Raw genomic sequence first — 19,659 nt, 5'->3', positions numbered from 1 at the left:
ATGCGCACTTGCAAGGCGATGCGTCCGTGACACATTTTTTATACGCTATTATGAACCCATGAACAGATTTGGTTCTTATACCAAAGCACCATATCACCAAGGTAAATATTACGATGTTATTTTTAGTAAAATTGTGTGGTTTGATAAACAATGATAATCGTAATCATATTTGAATATTTATTTAATAATCAACCTACAAGTGTATATATAACTTACAACTATGTCAGAATATTTGTACCGATTTGGTACTAAGAAAATATTGATACAGGTGTGTAGTTTACTCAGAGAACTCAGGACAGTTTTATAAGTACATAATCCATACATGTTAGTATTGTATATAAAAGTCTTACGAACGCTTATTAGCGGATTATAAGGGGATTGACTTCTTTCAGATATTGGAAACGACCAGTGTTCATCGTATATAATGTTACGGTACCGGAATTATAGCCCCATCTCAAAGAGAGAAAAATAATCTTACCTTTGTTGGTACAAAATGTAAATTATAAAAACAGGGTCACCTCGACTCGCGTATGTCACGCCACAACCATTGGTCAGTAGTTGAGATGGAATTATCTCAATGGTACCTGGTTTAAAAAGGCAGTTTCGTGTCAAACAATTCACTTTGGAATTGTGCTGACATAGACGCTTTTGAAATATTTTTTATTAAGGTAAGATATAATAAACCTTATATACTACAAAATATCATAATGATTTCTTAAAGAATAATTGTTAATTGGAATATCTAGTAATATAAAGAAATACAATAAAAATGTTAACATTGCAATCAAGGAAATCTCACAAGAGATAATTTTATAAAAATTGTACATTTCTCTCAAATTATAAAGGAATTGAGAAGAAAGTAAATGTAATCAAGAAAATAAACGTAAACTTATACCATAGCAGATATGTAATTGTAAATAACTGAAGTAACGAATATCTTTGTAATTGTACAAATGTATATACTAAATTTTGTATATAATGCACTTAGGAATAGTGCAGACAGAGACGCCATTGTAACATTTTCATTAAGGTACGGACGGAACGATCCCCACCTCCACAGCAAGCGAGTCATTACACTCCTGTATTAAGCAGAAACCAGAATCAACCCTGACAGTACGACAAAATCAGCGAAACAAAAACTGCAACCCAAATAGGCGAAAAACAAAGCATAATAGAGTCTTGCATCAAAATAAGATATCTTGATAAGATGATAACCTGCAGAATGACACCATTGTAAATATTCATTCAAGGGATTAATGAATTTTTTAATCCACATCCATAACGTTACCCAGAAACAACTTAAATCGTTACCTCTCTCCAAAGGATCCCCTCTACGTCTATCATCCTAAATCGTTACCTCTCTCCAAGGGATCCCCTCTACGTCTATCATCCTAAGTCGTTCCCTCTCTCCAAGGGATTCCCTCTACGTCTATCATACTAAATCGTTACCTCTCTCCAAGGGATCCCCTCTACGTCTATCATCCTAAGTCGTTACCTCTCTCCTAGGATATCCCCTCTACGTCTATCATCATAAATCGTTACCTCTCTCCAAGGGATCCCCTCTACGTCTATCATCCTAAATCGTTATCTCTCTCCAAGGGATCCCCTCTACGTCTATCATCCTAAGTCGTTACCTCTCTCCAAGGGATCCCCTCTACGTCTATCATCCTAAGTCGTTCCCTCTCTCCAAGGGATCCCCTCTACGTCTATCATCCTAAGTCGTTCCCTCTCTCCAAGGGATCCCCTCTACGTCTATCATCCTAAGTCGTTCCCTCTCTCCTAGGGATCCCCTCTACGTCTATCATCCTAAGTCGTTCCCTCTCCTAGGGGTCATCTCTACGTCTATCATCCTAAGTCGTTACCTCTCTCCAAAGGACCCCCTCTACGTCTATCATCCTAACTCGTTCCCTCTCTCCTAGGGGTCATCTCTATGTCTAGCTGATGTAACGCTATATACGTAAATATCATCCACTCTCCTAATTCTTTGCCGACCAATCTGATGTATTACCTAGACTGTTATATTCAGCTGTTATTATTATAACCTCTACCCGCCCCTCGTACCACTATCTCGCTCCCATGCCACACCCCTTATCCTGACTGTCAAGCTTAAGAAGCTGAAGCACCACTGGGAAACCAGAATGGTAATATCAGGAATTTTATCCGGAAATCGACCGTGATAACCATTCGGCAGTTTGTATGTATTACGTACGACATCGCCGGTGTGACAAACATTGTGGTTATCAATTTCTGGCAAACAATGTATGTTATCTATAAAATGAACCGCACGATTATATTTTGTACATAGCTACTTTACCCTTTCGTGGTTTTAAAGGCTTCATATGTAATATAGCAGTTGGTTATGATTTAAATATCAACGAGATTTTATCTATTTTACAGGTCATGTGCGGATACCACCTTCGTCTTTCCAGAAGTGCGGTTTTTATATCTGGCTCATTACATGAAAAGGTTTACCTAGTTTGCTAAGATGCCTCCGCCCAAAAAACCAAAAACCGGCCGCACGTCTATCGACCAGTTTCTCTCTAACGAGGAGCAGATGATTCGGAATGGATACAGTAGGGATCGATGTTGGTCCTACTCTAGTCGGGATTCCACAGACAGTATTCGGAATCGAAGTGGATCCACTTCCGGTGATTCCGACATTCGGGATCGTACGAATTCCTATTCGGGTGAATCTGACATCAGTCGGGGCTCCCCCCGACAAAGCATTGACTTGGATTGTTCATCGTTTAACGGAGAAAGTCGAACAGCAGGATTAAAACTGTTAAGAGAATTGATAATAAAGAAAAAAGAAACAGAAGAACAAAGAGTGCCTGGGAGTAGTTGTGGCGAACAATCTCCAGTAAGCGGAAGTGCGTCACCAACGAACTCAAATGCATCCGAAAAGATTCACGACGTTGATGCGAAATCTCCCCAGTATAAAATAGAAAAAGTTGAGAAATTTGAAAACGAAGAAAAAATTGACCGGAAATCCACTCCTGATCCGCTACCACCTGCCGCAGAAAAACGTGAAGTTTTAGTGGTGCCGACCATTGAGGAAAAAACTAAATCGCCCAACAAAAATAGCAATGCTTCCGTTCTCGGTAAGAAGAGTGATGATAAACTTCTAAATAATCTTGTGGCGTCATCGCTGATAACGTCACGTGCGAACGGTATGCCAGTGACGACAGTACCAAGTTACCTCTCGCCTTACTATTACGGACACTCGTCGTTGATTTCATCAATGTATACCAACGGCATGGAAACGGAGCCACGGGATTTATCGCGCAAGGTGCCCAAGACTGAGAACAGCATGGAGGCAAGATACTTCGATAGTTTGTCTTTAGGCCTAAGTGATAGTAACATCCATCCGTATATGCACTTTAATATAAATCCTTATAAAAGTGTATCTACAGCAAACGAAAAACAGTATTTGGAGGCTAGAAAAAACTTGGTTGGTATGTTGAAGGAGCCCCGTTTCAGCAGTTCCGGTCATGTTGGCTACCCTACACCGCCAGCAGAAAAGGAAGTGACGTTTGGTGGGGCGTTCCCTTTCTTCGTAAACGGCTACGATCTACACAGGTTTGTAAAAATCCATTTTCATGAGTATTAATTATTTGTAATCTGATGTGTGGTTGGTGTTTTAAATCTTTAGATATTAATTTTTTGGGTCCTTTGTGTCTTTTTTTCAGTCTTTCGTGGCTTACATTTCGTTAGATTTGATTTTTTGCATATTGTTGTTTCTATATACATTGTTAAAAATGTATGTCACCCTCATGATAAAAATCAACTGATAGGGAATTGTTATTATGAAGATAAACCACAAAAAAATCTTTATCGCGTACCTAAAAACATAAAAAGCACATTTTCTTCTGTAATAAATACAGTGTACCTCTGTCATCTTGTGGGCATGAACAAGTTAGTCCCACAGCATCACTGTCGAGTCCAAAAACGTCACACGATAGCTGTTTGTATCAGTTTAATTCACTGTACTTTATTTTTGTATCTAATTATATAGACAGTTACCGCTGTAGTTACCCTACTACTCGCTAATTATCATTATCGTCACACATAATGTGAAAGTCTGTCACGCGCCTAGTGATATGACGTTATGAATGAAGGACTCCCACGTAATGTCAACATTTCACACACTGGACTTAAATTTCACTGCGCGGTTTGAAATGCATCCTCGAGTGTCCGTTTGAAATGTGGTCATTCTTGGTCACACTTTTGAAATTTTCTTATACTGAATCTCAATAGAGTCAACGCTGGAATATATGTTCGTTTTGTTGCTGTTACATACATTTTAACCATTGGCTGTTCCATGATGGTTATTTCCAGACCGGCTTGTTACACGTTTTCGTTATTTTGTGTCTGTAAACTTTGGAATCGATTTAAACGCAACTGTTTTTAATCATTGAAAAAGAAATAGAGATAAGGATTGACTTTCTATTTGATGTAGGTTATCCAGGATAACTATATTTGAACTCGGGTAAATTTTACATAACACTCGCGTTCAATTGGAGTTATTCCTTGGTAACCTAAACTGAGAACCTTGTTCTCTTAGACACATGGGAGATAACTCGTACCAGATATGTCGTTCCAACTATTACGGATAACGATGTTAGGGGGCATAACTCTTACATACCTATGTTGATTTTTGAACGCAAATTTCGTTAGGATGTATTTTAAAATGTTAATCAATGATTATGTGACATCACATATTTCAATGTATATAAAAAGTGTTCAACAATGGTTTGATTCTTTTCTTTTAAATAAATCACATAGGCCAGCTTGGATGAATAAAAATTATTTACTTTGGAGTGTATATAATTGATGATTGTTGATCGTTTGATGAACAAATTCAAACGATGACCCAAAGATCATTTTTAATAAACTGATTAGTTCGGATTTTCCTTTGGAAAATGAGGATGCAGGGTTTCTGGACTGGATGTCAAGAAAAATATCTTCGAAAAATATGTATTAGAAATATATTTTTGAAACAGTATATCAGAAGAGAGTTATAAAGTAATACAATTGAATCGGCCGAGTGTTTATTGAAAAAACAACAACAAAAAAAACAAAAACAAAAAAACAAAAAAAAAAAAAAAAACAATAAAACAACTCAACAACAGGAATATGAATAGAATTGTGTAACAATTCTGTAGTTGTAACAAAAACAAATGGATTGATTGAGGTCTACAGAGAGCCCCGAGAGATTCAGTGCACGAGGCGAATAGTACACACTAAGTTAAGATAACTACACAATCCAATCTTCAGAATGCAAGGGTTTCGATTAAATCTCATTCTCTATAAATACATAGTATCTTCCTTCCTTCCTTTCTTTCTTCCTTCCTTCCTTCCTTCCTTCCTTCTTCCTTCCTTCCTTCCTTCCTTCCTTCAATATTCCTGCCTGTATGTCATATTTCCTGTAAATTTTCATTCCACCTTCATTTCTACCTCTGATACGGTTTTCATTTCAGATCCCAACTACCTACTATGTAGCAAGTTATTTTACGTCAACTTTTCTCAGTATCTTACCACGCTTGGCTATCTCCCCATTTCCCCTTCCTCTCCCCCTCCTGTCTCTAATAGAAACCTGCTACTGCTGGCTTCGCCTGCTGATGACCATTGGTCAGTGGAGTAATCCCCGGTATTGCGTGTATGCGCTTGACCAGCGGTTGAGCCGGTGCATGTCGTGTTTATTGTATTACGATACCCAGCTATTCCGGCCAGGTCACGGGGTTACCAAGACATTAGGTCCGAGCGGTCAACTCCATGTGACCGAGTATAGGCGGATAACATTATTGATTCCCGGCCTTTGTTGAACTGGCTGAAGTTGCTGACCAATGGTCAGTCTTTTGTGTATCATAGCTTTAAACAGTTAAACTTCAGATGATCACTGGAGCAAGTTTAGTGGAATATTTAAGCGATGGTCAAACCACCATGGATGACCATCACCAGTGTCCAGTGGAACCCTTGAAATGGTAGTGTAGCCAATGCCTCTATAACGGATTTTTTTTGGATCGTGGGTATGATATTGTTTACATGTCTCATGTTTACGAGGATATGGAAGCCCGCTTTAATGTACAGGATGCCGATTTTGAAGATGCGCTGACTGTATTACGTAGGATCACCGAACCTGGGGGTGCCGTGTCCATAGTGAAACTCCTTGCCGAAAAATCAGATATGCTTGGGTACGTTTTTACCAGAATTGGTCAACTATGAAAAAAATGGAATTTATCGCAATTTACACATTTATCTCTAATTCGCATAGATTCGGTGAAAAATATCAATGAATAGTGAAACAGTCAATATGTTTTGAAGTATTACTTTGAAACGAGAGTGTGGAGTGGAATTTTTTTTATTTGTTAGTGGTTTCGGTAGAAAGTGTCATTAGTCTGTGGCATAGTGTTTAGAAAATAATACGCTAGAGACTGGAATGACACTGCTTACTATTCAACTCGGCGACATTTGCCGTTGTACAACGGAATTTGTTAATTCAAAAGTCTGAGGTGGCATCTGTGTATTGAGTACCACTGGTCCTCAGTAACTCTGTATATGACACGTTACATCACTCTAGAATGGCTATGTAAAGTTAGCATTGCCTGTCACTGATAAACCTCGGCACACGTGACAAAGAATACGACTGAACGTTCAGATCTTTTTCTCTCCACCTGTCGCCCATCGTTGACCATTTATCGATTTCAAACATTAGAATTTATCATTAAAAATGGTGTATGTATATTGTAGTGTCCTGAAATAGTTTCTCATTCACATCCCCTTTACCTGTGGGAACTACACATGGTTAGCCAGTGGGCAGTGCTGTGGCAGGCCGACTAGGTCAGACTGACCGATGCGTGTACTGGCTGGAGTCACTGACCAACTGACCAGTACACATATTACACACATACGTAGTGGTGTTATTTCATCCTGTGAGCTGAGTGTATGTGGCTCTCGTTTCATTGGGGTGGCCATTGCTGTGGTCAAACTTTTCCCGGACTAATGAATCGGACCAGTTGACCATCTGGAACTCGGATTTTCAGATGACCGACCTATCGGATTATTAAATACCCAATTGAAAGGAAAATGTTGATGGGATGTTTTCAGATGGAGGATCCCACACATTTTTACAGGTAAACTGAGATGTTGCTGACCAGAGGTCAAAAAATGGACGGACAACAGGAAGTGAACGGTCAACTTTATTATTTTGTTACAGCACTGACGTTGGAGCCCTGATGGATAATGGGGCTGTAGTGAGATAAACAAATGTTTCAATATCGATGTTTCACCTGTATTCATGTTTTCGTGGATACGTATGGGATTTAGAAGTAGTGACATACGAAATGAGATTTTCAGTGCATATACGTCTCTATAAATGCATTTTTCTCTCACAATGAATCTTTAATTTTACTTAACTTTTTTTCGTAGGGATTCCCTTGATAAGATGACCCCCAAGGACGAACACCCGGGGGTAGGCAGTATGATGTCGCCTGGGAATTACCTATCAGTTTCGCACCTGATGCCCCCATCGAGCCATGTTCCTTCATCCACGACCTCCGACATGAGGGACCATGAAGGTTCCCTTCTCCCCCTCCTCGACGCCTCCATGTCCTACGCCGGAAGCAGGAAGTTCAAGCAGCACACGAGTCCAACAGGTTTGTAACTTGATGTATACAAATAATGTAACTCAGTGTCGCTAATTCACACGATTTCGTCAGGTCAAACCAGATATTAGCCTTATCATGATCTGCTCCTACCATGAAGACAATAAGCTAATATTTATCTACTTTTGATCAGTATTTATCCTGGCAATTTTTGGATCTAATCTGGCCAAAATAATGTTCAAACAATGTAGAATATCATCAAAAAATACATCAGGATATGGTAACGATACAAAGAACTTAATTTTATGGGTTTTTTTTACCCGATGGACCTTTGAAATATCATCTCACTCATGATTTTGAAGGTCATGGTCAGATGTCATTTTAATAAGAGGTTAGCAATTGTAATTGTTCAGGAAGAAAATTCAAATCGTTTTAAATTGCATCTTCGGTGACGGATCCAGAATTTTAGAAAGGAAGACACAAAAACTTATTTTTGAAAAATGGTAACAAAAAGTTTTCCCGCCGACTCCATAAAAAATATTGACCCGTTCGATCTGCATTTTTATTTTATCCTGCTTTTTCTAGGCCAAGAACAATAATTGTACTTTTGTACTGCAATCTTTAAATTCTTTACAAAGACGATAAAGATTACAACGAAAAAAAACTAAAACTTCACGAAAGAAAAGAAAGGGACACACGAATGTTTCATAGGGTGTTTAAAGTGATGTAGAGTAGTTAAGCGCGGTACCGTTACGTTGTCCCAGACAGGCTAAACACTCGTCAGTATCCCGAGGACTTTACGCGGGACGTGATTGACGGCGAAGGACATAACATATGTAATCGATGACAAGTGACGGATGACAAGTGTCAATTTCGTCTGGGACTGGGTACACATACACGTGTGTTGTCTGTATCTATAAAGTACACATGCGTTAGTATACAAGTTTATACAATGAAACAAGTACACAGAAACAACACGTGGTAAAATCAAGTGAACTGACAGTAGTATTACTATGTACACTATACACGTGTGTATTAGGACAGACATTTGTATTACTATGCACACTATACACGTGTGTATTAGGACAGACATTTGTAAAACTATGTACAATATACACGTGTGTATTAGGACAGACATTTGTATTACTATGTACAATATACACGTGTGTATGAGGACAGACATTTGTATTACTGTGTACAATATACACCTGTGTATTAGGACAGACGTTTGTACTACTATGTACACTATACAGTGTGTATTAGGACAGACAATTGTATTACTGTGTACAATATACACGTGTGTATTAGGACAGACATTTGTATTACTGTGTACAATATACACGTGTGTATGAGGACAGACATTTGTATTACTGTGTACAATATACAGTGTGTATGAGGACAGACATTTGTATTACTGTGTACAATATACACCTGTGTATTAGGACAGACATTTGTATTACTGTGTACAATATACACGTGTGTATTAGGACAGACATTTGTATTATTGTGTACAATATACAGTGTGTATATGGACTGAGTATTTGTTCGGCTTTCCCCATTTACACGTGTATGCCTAGTCTATTTAACAAGCTCTTTTGATATGTCTGCTTATTGTAAACTTTTCAGGAAAATTACATTGATGCATATAAAGTAACGACTTAAAAGAACATACATCAGATAATTACTGCCGTGTCTACCATCAATATTCAGTTTTTATCTGAACATATCATGATATTGATGACGTCAGTAATAGGTCGGTGTACTATACTAATTAAAGTGAAGGCCGGGAAGGCGTAACATTGCAAGTTTCCCTAATCTTTTTACCATACTGTGATGTTGTCTTTATTGATTAATTGTCATTATCGCTATGATGCAGCTAGATTTTGAAGAACAGTGTGAAAACTATATTGTTTTTCAACAGGTGCTAACACAAACAAGTTATGCCAGGTGTGTAACGACAATGCGTCAGGCTTTCATTACGGTGTGTGGTCCTGCGAGGGATGCAAGGCATTCTTTAAGAGGAGTATACAGGGTGAGTGTCTTGAACATCTTGTTATCCACCGATATCTTAATTCCACTTTATCTGAAGATCTGATTAATTACAGAGGTACTGATCACAATTACTGTTTTATCGGATTGCCAATTGTGTGTCTACACCAAGAAAATACTCTGGTGTACCCTGTTGAGGAATGATCTTTTCAAGATGGCGGACGCCAACAGCCACAAAGGTAGTTGCTAACTTTAGCTACACAGGTCCGACTTGGTCAAATTCCTCGCAAAACTCAGAAATACTCGAATTTTGTAAATGATATTTGAATGATGCTGTTATGGTCATAAATAATTGTGAGTCTTTCGCAGAGCTGAGCGAAATGTTGAAATCGGCATCGAGGCGGGACTTGCTGTAAAATTTTGCTCATATCGAAATGGTGTTCGGGAGACACTCCGATAACATAAGCTTTTAAACGATATATTATTTATGCTCATCGACCTATAATATTCCCCAAACGAAGGAGAACAATCTTGCTTACGTTACCTCAGAAACATATATATATAACAAATTGATAGAGAAAGTTACGGATTGGTTCCAAAAATAAACCCATTTCGGTTACGGATTGGTCCAATTAATGACTGTAATAGGATATAGAATGAGATACAAGTACCTTAATAAAAGTTTATATCATTGGTTTCAAATCGTTTGGTCGGGATGTGCGTATCAACTTCGTTAACTCGAATGTTTCGCTTAAATGTTCTGGTTTAAGCCATAGCTGGGGAAATTTGGACGAAAAATCGGTGATCCCGAAGTTAGTTATCGTTCTTGACATTGAAACTCGCACTGGAAAAATACAAATGTACCGCTTATCCTCAAGTTCCAAAGTTTCTGCTTACGAAATCAGCAAGTGATTGTGGATGTTGTGACTCCGGTCCGTCAACCAATCGGGACTTCAGACGCATATACATATAACAACCAGCAAAATCCTATTTCCTTTCAGACGGCTTACTCTAGTAATACGCTTTTCAAAACAACGACACTTAATGTTCGTATACAGTACCCTATAAGGCAATATCACACTCTTCCACTGTTGAAGTCATTACGAAAACAAAGTTCTGACACCTTGTGCCTCGTTTTTGTGGAATTCTGTCGGTGGGTAATAAAGCGACATCGGGAAACTCGTCTATTAGCTACAAATGGAAACAACAAAGTACCCAAGCTCGCGACACTGTCAAACGGGAAAAAGACTCACAAAACGCGGTATAATAGATCTAATCTTGAACTGGTACTCTACCTAATATTGTCTTACAGTTGTTTATACGGCTTTGGTAATTTTTGAGTGATTTATTGACGATGTGTTCTGCTCTTGTTTGTTTTCATGATATTTTTACCTAGTGGGAGCTCGAACGCAGTGACTTTTGGTCGAAAGAAGCCCGATCTATTTCCCACGAAGTTTGCATACACTTATACCTATATTGAGTAATGTTACCTCAGACACATGTTAATTGATAACATCACATGATGTTTGAATAAATTGCATAATATTTACAAGTTTGGTTTGCCTTTCATTAAAATTCGCAGGTTTCGGAAAGGAACCGTATTTTTATTCCTTAAAATAAAACATAATACAAACTCACGCAGCAAATCTTGTTCTCATGTTACTCAAATAGTGCTATAATTTCAAAGTTTTGTCATATACTAACAACCCGTCTTGCCCCCCTCCCCCCTCCCTGAAGCTGAACGTAACGAAGTTCCGGTTTCAGTCTATTATCACAGCCTTTGGATCTAGCTGTTACTACCAATCCTAGTTGTGAATATTACAAGACGTTGAGTATAAATAACACATCCCTTAAGACCGGACGTTATTGAAACGTCTCCCTGATCAGAAAAACAAACATCCGATAGTTTATATATCTCGATACGAACAAAATCTCTCGCAGCAAATACCGCCTCGTTGATGAATTCAACACTTGGTTCAACCTTGCGAAGGGTTCATAATTATTTATGATCATAACAGTACCATAAAAGTATTCTAACACAAATCTCGAGTATTTCTGAGTTTCGCGTGATACTTGTACTGGTCAGATGATATTTACATACCCAGTAACTTTGTAGCTTGAAGTGAGCACCTACATTTTGTGACTGTCTACGTCCGCCATCTTGTAAAGACCATTCCTTAATGGGTACGCGACAGTGAAATAAATCGTCACAGGAAGTGATTAGATACATCGAGCGTTCTCTATTGAAACAATACAAGTCTATAGTATCTTGTAAAAAGAATATGGGTCGCAAGAACGAGGTCAAGGTCAACCAATGGAGTTCCTTTTGAATTAGTGTCCGTAGAGATTTTTTTACGATATGAAGCATGTGAGAATTTATCAATAGATAGTGAGTTCTGAATCTGTTGTCAACCGACACCTGCTAATCTGGTTGGTTGGTTGGTTTCCCGTCTCTTATTTCTAGATTTTGTGTCACTGGCGAACGCCAGTGTCCTTGAGTTGCGTAGAATCTTAAAGCCGAGGTCTACTACAATATGGATCTACCGTGGTCTCCATATTATAGCATGTCAATTTCGAGAATTTTATCTTCAACTCTGTGACAAATTCTCAGGTCCCTGTGTGTGTATTTTTAAAATTTTTATTCCATTTTTTTCACGAGGACTTTAAACGACGGATGGGTTATGAATTAATTCCGAGTTTCTCTGCTTAAAAAATGACATCTCGATTAATGAAGTTAAATTAGGATATCTCTGCCGGACTACTGGGCATTCCATTACAAATGTAGACTCAGTCCCATCAGTGCACAAAGGTCAAAAATAGGAATCACGGTCAAGTAGTAGATGTTTCTAAAGCTGCACCATTTATGACCTTGACATCCACAAATCATATTCTCCCGGCTTTGAACTTGAGCGCTTGCTAGGTTTAGAGTATTCTTTAAAATCCAAGATAATCGCCTTGACTTTGACATTTTAAAATTTATGTCATGTGTGACATAAACGTTTATTATTTATTACTTATCAGGTAGTGCTATTTCCTTGACAAATGTGAAATCCAAGATGGCCGCCATGGTCCCTGTTTATCCAATCCAATCCTCGATTTCAAACTTTCTTTTTGCGATCTTAGCTACTTCTGGTAATATTTGATATTTAACAGGCTAATTGCAAGTGTTTTCGAGATGTCAGCTATCAGAATGTAATATTATCCCAGGAAATCCAGGGAAAAAAATTAAAAGAAACAACCCTATAGACATGCTGTGAACCAACGTCGCTGATTGAAATTTAAATCTCTAGACATGTTTCAGTAAACCACGTCTGTTTGAACCATCATTAATTATTACTCTATGGAAATCATTAAAGCGCCTCGTAAACACAGACTAACGAACACGTGATTAGCTGAGGTGGGGTCATTCGGTATATCCTGGATGTTTTAGTGTAAGATTCCCCTCTCCCCTAGAGTTTGACGTGACCCTACTGCGCCGTTTGCAGCCGATCGGTAGCACTGCTAAGATGAGGTCCGGGAATAGAGGTCTTGTGTATCGATTTAAACTATGTAGACCTGGGTATAATGTGTATGGTTAGATTGGGCTAGGAAAAATATCACGGAAAATATGTAAGTTTTCTTACTCATAACACAACATGATAAAATAATATATATCAATGAAAATTATCCGGCAATCTACAGAAAGTAGAGTGTTTGTTGTTTTTTTCAGTAATTAAGTATCATTTTTTATTTCGAGATATTTTGAACTTGTTTTCGGTAAAAGATGGCTTGGCTTCAGATGTAGATGAACACATTGCACTCTCTGATCCAGTGACATACGTAAATGAAGTCTGCGTGCGTTGGCGCGTTCGTATGGTAAACCGACAGGCCATGTTCGTTACGTTACGTATATACTTACTTAATGAGAAAGCATCGGATTAGCACGAGTCGTGTTAAACTCGTTGATTGTTAAGGGATATCTCCAAAACGTTGGAGTTAACACACAGACAAGGGTGTACGATATGATAAACGTATTCCATCAGTTGAGGAAATATTGGGAATTGTTTGCGGGTACCGTATTTCCGTGTCAATACACTCCAGTACTGAGTACCATGCACATTCGTGTTGTTAGATAAATAACTGTGTGGGTATCTTAGTGCTACGTACTTAATCAGTGGATACTGTACGAATACAGTGTTGGAGCTGCCAGTAGGAGTACCGTGTAAATACAGTGTAGCATTGTGTTAGTACCATGTGAGTATCGTTTGAGTACCGTTTATTGTGTTGTTAAAGTGTTAGCAAGGTGGGTATTGTGTGGGTGCTATATCCGTACTAATTGCGATGTGGGTACACAATATGCGTTTTTACTGAGTATATATCACAGTAAAGTTACGTTGAGTACCGTGTGAAATAATGTGCGTGTATCGTTTTAGTACCGTGCGAGTACAGTGTAGGCGAGTAGCGTAGGTATAGTTACGTTGAGTACCGTGTGAAATAATGTGCGGGTATCGTTGTAGTACCGTGCGAGTACAGTGTAGGCGAGTAGCGTAGGTATAGTTACGTTGAGTACCGTGTGAAATAATGTGCGGGTATCGTTGTAGTACCGTGCGAGTACAGTGTAGGCGAGTAGCGTAGGTATAGTTACGTTGAGTTCCGTGTGAAATAATGTGCGGGTATCGTTGTAGTACCGTGTGAATACAGTGTAGGCGAGTAGCGTAGGTATAGTTACATTGAGTATTGTGTGAAATATAATGTGCGGGTATCGTTTTAGTACCGTGTGAATACAGTGTAGGCGAGTAGCGTAGGTATAGTTACATTGAGTTTTGTGTGAAGTAATGTGCGGGTATCGTTTTAGTACCGTGTGAATACAGTGTAGGCGAGTAGCGTAGGTATAGTTACATTGAGTATTGTGTGAAATAATGTGCGGGTATCGTTTTAGTACCGTGTGAGTACAGTGTAGGCGAGTAGCGTAGGTATAGTTACATTGAGTACCGTGTGATTACAGTAAAGTTTGCTTTGCAGGGCCAGTTGATTATGTGTGTCCAGCAACCAACACTTGCACCATCGATAAACACAGACGAAAGAGCTGCCAGGCGTGCAGACTGCGTAAATGTTATGAGGTCGGCATGAACAAAGGTAGGAAACATAGTACACCACCGGAAAATTCTAATAACGTCGCATAAAAAAATGATAGTACAAAGCAAAGTAATGAAATCATGAAAAAAGTGTCTCTAACGAATTAATTTCCGACGGTTGACAGGGAGTCAGAGGAAAGATAGAAAGAGCTGTCTGAACATGGGCAAGCAAACGACAAAGAGAAGTCGTGCGGATTCCATGGACAATACCGTAAACTCAACAAGTGGAAGTCCAAATCCAGCAAAGGTAAAGAAATCAAATTTAATTTGCAATCTAAATAGCGATCCTTAATAAATCTTTCTGAGACAACTAAGAGTTTTAAAAACAAATTGGTTTGAAATTTAAAAAAAAAATGCTTTTTAGTGTTATGGAAATCGATTTGTGTGGATAGATATTGGAAAGTGTTTTCTCAAATTGAGTTTCGTTTTCAAGAAAGAAAATGAAGAATAAGAGTATATGTTTAATGGCTATGAACTTTCTTACACAATCGTTGTTGATGTCAGTAAACAGGAAGACCAACAGCGAATGTGTAAGAAACATCCAAACTTCCTGTTTATGTTACAAAAAGAGGATGTTGACAATTGTTTGCTTGTCAACACGGGGAACCTGTTGTTTGTAATACACTAGTTTGTTGGCTGACGTCCCTAAAAATCATTCATTCTCTTCCACACGATGAGGTCAGAAGTTCAGGAAAAGCGTTCTTACGTTTTCAAACATCCACCTATATTTAGTGTTTGTATTTCTAAACTGTAAAGTTAGAGTGTTTGTTGATCGAGTCAATACTTTAAAACATGATGAATTGACAAATCTTGTAAATCTGTTGATTAGTCGATGATTTGAACTCCATTGTTTGGTCAATTCTTTGAAATTGTAGTAAATATTTTAAACGCCAGTGATTGGCCAATATTTTGAAATCCATCGATTGGTCATTTCTGTAAAATCTGTTGATCCGTCAATTATTGAAAACCCCGTTGATTGGTTAGTATTTGAATTCCTTTCGTTGGTCGATATTTCCAAAACGTTTGATTAGTAAATACTTTGAATTTTGCTGACTGGTGAACAATCGAAAGATGCTGATCAAAGACAATAGGTACATGATACTATTCTACTGAATAGATTTATGTGAATTATGGCGAAGAAGTTTAATTTTGCTTTCATTTTCAGAGTCCGAGACGATCGCAGACATCTATTATACTGGATATTTTGGCCAAGGCGGATTTGCCTACGATTGAGAGTTTCCACAATCATAGTGTGCCACCCACGAAGGTGCATTTACTAAACTCCCTTACTAAGCTGTCCGAACGAGAGCTGGTCCATCTTATCAACTGGGCCAAGAATGTTCCAGGTAAATTTATTTCTACCCATATCAAATAAAAGACAATTTTACGTCGATAAATGTTATTGTGTTTTAACATTGACTGTTTAATTGGCATATTAGCATGCATGTGACCTGACAGACTCGAGAAAACACGCATGTATTTAGAAATGTCTGAGACCAAGATTTCATTTGGAAATATCATGAATTAATTAATATGATCTATTTCCGCTCGAATGGTCTGGTGGCGAAGTGGTAACACACTCGCCTTTAACTTGCCCCTTTTTCGATCCCCCTGGGTACTCCGGTTTCCTCCCACAATAAGACCCTTTTTGCGCTCACATCCGGGCCACCAAGAGTGATTAGTTTCTGTTGGAATAACATCTTTCATAATGGTTGCGAAATGTTAATATATGTAATGATAATAATTTAATTGATATTTCCACCCGGTACATGAACCCTATTTATACAGTTTCACTCTCACTTTTCGTTCTATGAATCTATAACCATTTTATGGTAATTCCTTATGGCAGTATCTTTATAGATGTTCCATGTCGTTGTACCGTTACATGTTTTATTTATTTTGATTTGACAGGATTTACAATAAGCTTTAACACATATCATTTACGAATAGATATGTGTTATTATGCCTTGAATAATATATCTAAGTATTTCAAATTAAAAAAGAAATACAGTTTGCTAATACTAGTAATTAAACGAGAAGAGAAAATAAGAGTAATCACTTGCATGTACTGTAAATTTTAAATAATTTCAGAAATTCCTTTTTAAAATCGGTGTAATCCGCAAACCGGCCATGTTTTCTCATTTTAATATGGAACGTATAAATAAAAAAATTGTAACGATTCCCTTGATCGGTTCCCATCACGTCCGCTTAAATTAAAATGTTTCATACTCGCCTTATAACAGTTCACAATACATCTTTCATTGTACGCGTCATTCAAGTCCAGACACTATTGTCCGAGCACACCGCCTTTGATCAAATGGTCATTTATAAGAGGATCATTCCTGCCCAAAGTCATAAAAGGTCGTTAGTTTAGCCAATAATGGTGGTTAAGATCTCTGTCCGGTGACGAGGCCTCACAGGCATGGTCACTGCTGGACACTACACTGTTTATACTTGGTCATTCTCTGTCCTTAGGCTACACCGATCTGTCCCTAAGTGATCAAGTCCATCTTATCGAATGCTGTTGGATGGAACTCCTGTTGTTGAACTGTGCATATCGGTCGATGGACCATGGTGGAAAACGGCTGGCGTTTGCTTCCGATCTTATACTAGAGAGGTAACAATACTCTGACATACAAACCGAGTCAGCGGTTATTGTATAGGATAATGACATGGAATTCCTGATCCACTTTCGTTAAAGGCTGAAAGGTCGAAAGACAACATCTTAAGAATACGTTGGAAGAGAGTTGATGATATTTAAAACAATGGTCATATGAAGATTTTGCCTTGCCAGAAGCAGTTATTCTTAAGGTGTCTCTTTAACAAGGCCTAATCACCTTTCATATATATATTATACATATATATGGTACATAAGCAAATAAAAAACAAAAAAAAAAAAGATTAAAAACACTTTCTGGTTTAAACATGACGAACAAACAACTGACAAGCATTTGTACTGTTTCCCCTTCCTAGGCCCCATTGGGAGACGGTTGGGATGTCCGAAATATTTGAACAAGTTGCGGCTGTCTCTGAACAGATGGTTCAATGTCATCTTCACAAGGATGAACTTCTCCTGCTTCAGGCTACAGTTCTCGTGAACGCCGGTGAGCTATTCTCCCCATTTTAGAAAAAAATATGTTTAAAAAGTCTTCATGTTGGAATGAATTAGATAATTTACATTTTAAAATGACAACACATTTAATTTTTTTCTTTAAAAAATTTGTTTTGAAATGTCTAAAATACATATCTGAATTTATCAGAATTATTTTGCAAATAACAAAGTGGTGAAAATAACGTTAAACTTGACTCGTGTATGTGAACATTGTCGATTAGGTTTTACCTATACTAATCGTACCTTTCACTGTATTATAATTAACACATCCGTATTATCTATTTAAACAGAAGTCCGAAAGCTGGCCAGCTGTAGTAAGATACACGACATGAGACAGTCGATATTAGATGCCTTAGTTGACACCGCTCAAAAATATCATCCAGACAACCTGAGACACGTGCCGTCCATTCTTCTGCTTCTCACGCATCTACGACAAGCTGGCGAAAGGGGTATCGCATACTTTCAAAAACTGAAAAACGAGGAAACTGTGTATTTCTGTGACTTATTAAAAGAAATGTTGGATGCACAGGACTATTCTGAAAAGCGGACAGGTAATGAAGGAGAGTGATAGAAAATATCATTTATTCTCGGTATTTTCACGTCAAAGTTGGTGCGTTTTCACGGTCTTAAGGATTTAATGTTGATACTGTTTAAACATTTAAAGTGAACTTTAATAGGGCATTTGGTTGAGTGAGTTTCGAGTCAACTTGACTCCGACTCTGATACCTTGGTGTTGGGACATTATAATGACACCCCATGGACTCGCACCTAACTTGGTAACGTCGGTGTAACTATATAAAGACCCCAAAATTATATGTACGAGTTTGTGAACTCGTGAACGTTCGGATGTTAAATTGTGTTGATCAAGATTATCATAATATTGTATTTGGTGCAGCCTAAATGTGGAGTTGCTGAATGGTGACTTAAGACGACGATTTGACTTACTGAAGAAGATTTTAATATTTGTTACCTGTCAAAGTGTGGGCACCTTGTGTCCGTACTGGTCAATATTAACATGTTGTAATTATTAGCAGACATATTGAACAAATTGTTTGTGTCGTCATCATGTCTGTTTAATCTATCGCTTAAAGCGTCATCACCATCTGTTTAAAGTTCCTGGGAAGCGAGTTTAGAGGACGTATTCCTGGGATTTTTATGTGCCAAGTAAATACATGTCCAATGGTAAAAGTTGTATTAACCTAGAAATGGTTTACTTTAACTGGTTCATGTCAAATGGTTAGAGTTTAATGTTACTGATCCATGTCACGTGGTCATAGTTTTATTTCACTATCGCATGTAACATGGTCAGAATTAGTTTTGACCGATGTGTGCACTATGGTCAGAGTTATTTTTGGTTGATACATTTGCTATGGGTAGAATGTATTTGACGGATACATGTGCTATGGGTAGAATTTATTAGACCGATACATGTGCTATGGGTAGAATATATTTGACGGATACATGTGCTATAGGTAGAATGTATTTGACCGATACACGTGCTATGGGTAGAATGTATTTGACCGATGCATTTGCTATGGGTAGAATGTATTTGACGTATACATGTGCTATGGGTAGAATGTTTTTGACCGATACATGTGTTATGGGTAGAATGTATTTGACCGATACATGTGCTATGGGTAGAATGTATTTGACCGATATTTGCCCGTATTTTGACATTTGTTTGATATGACATGTGTTAAGAGTTTATCTTGACCTTAATAAGGTTCATGGTTAATAGATTATATCTGATGTGCTATGGTTATCATTTAATTTGGCCGATATTTCACTTTTTGCCTAGTGGCTTTCTTGACCGAAAGATGTCTTATGGTAAAGAAAAAAG

General features: G+C 38.0%; 1 protein-coding gene across 1 annotated transcript; it reads left to right on the top strand.

Moving 5' to 3' along the window:
- The first annotated feature begins 2,485 nt into the window (after window positions 1-2,485).
- LOC132551827 (estrogen receptor gamma-like) lies at window positions 2,486-18,387 on the top strand. The gene is made up of 9 exons (XM_060215973.1): window positions 2,486-3,579; window positions 7,429-7,655; window positions 9,526-9,636; window positions 14,595-14,708; window positions 14,833-14,954; window positions 15,873-16,053; window positions 17,183-17,324; window positions 17,681-17,811; window positions 18,110-18,387. Exons 1-9 carry the CDS (start codon window positions 2,486-2,488, stop codon window positions 18,385-18,387), a joined length of 2,400 nt encoding a protein of 799 aa, XP_060071956.1.
- Window positions 18,388-19,659: the final 1,272 nt, after the last annotated feature.

This window comes from Ylistrum balloti, unplaced genomic scaffold, assembly GCF_031769215.1.
Source record: "Ylistrum balloti isolate Yb309-2 unplaced genomic scaffold, AGI_CSIRO_Ybal_v1 Utg370220, whole genome shotgun sequence".
Classification (NCBI taxonomy): domain Eukaryota; kingdom Metazoa; phylum Mollusca; class Bivalvia; order Pectinida; family Pectinidae; genus Ylistrum; species Ylistrum balloti.
Note: the sequence above shows the minus strand (reverse complement) of the source record. Positions and strands in the feature narration are given on the sequence as shown.

Coding starts and splice junctions, on each gene's coding strand:
- LOC132551827 (XM_060215973.1), top strand. CDS start 2,486: ATGCCTCCGCCCAAAAAACCAAAAACCGGCCGCACGTCTATCGACCAG. Junction 16,054..17,182: donor CTGGGCCAAGAATGTTCCAG/GTAAATTTATTT, acceptor CTCTGTCCTTAG/GCTACACCGATCTGTCCCTA. Junction 17,325..17,680: donor TCCGATCTTATACTAGAGAG/GTAACAATACTC, acceptor TCCCCTTCCTAG/GCCCCATTGGGAGACGGTTG.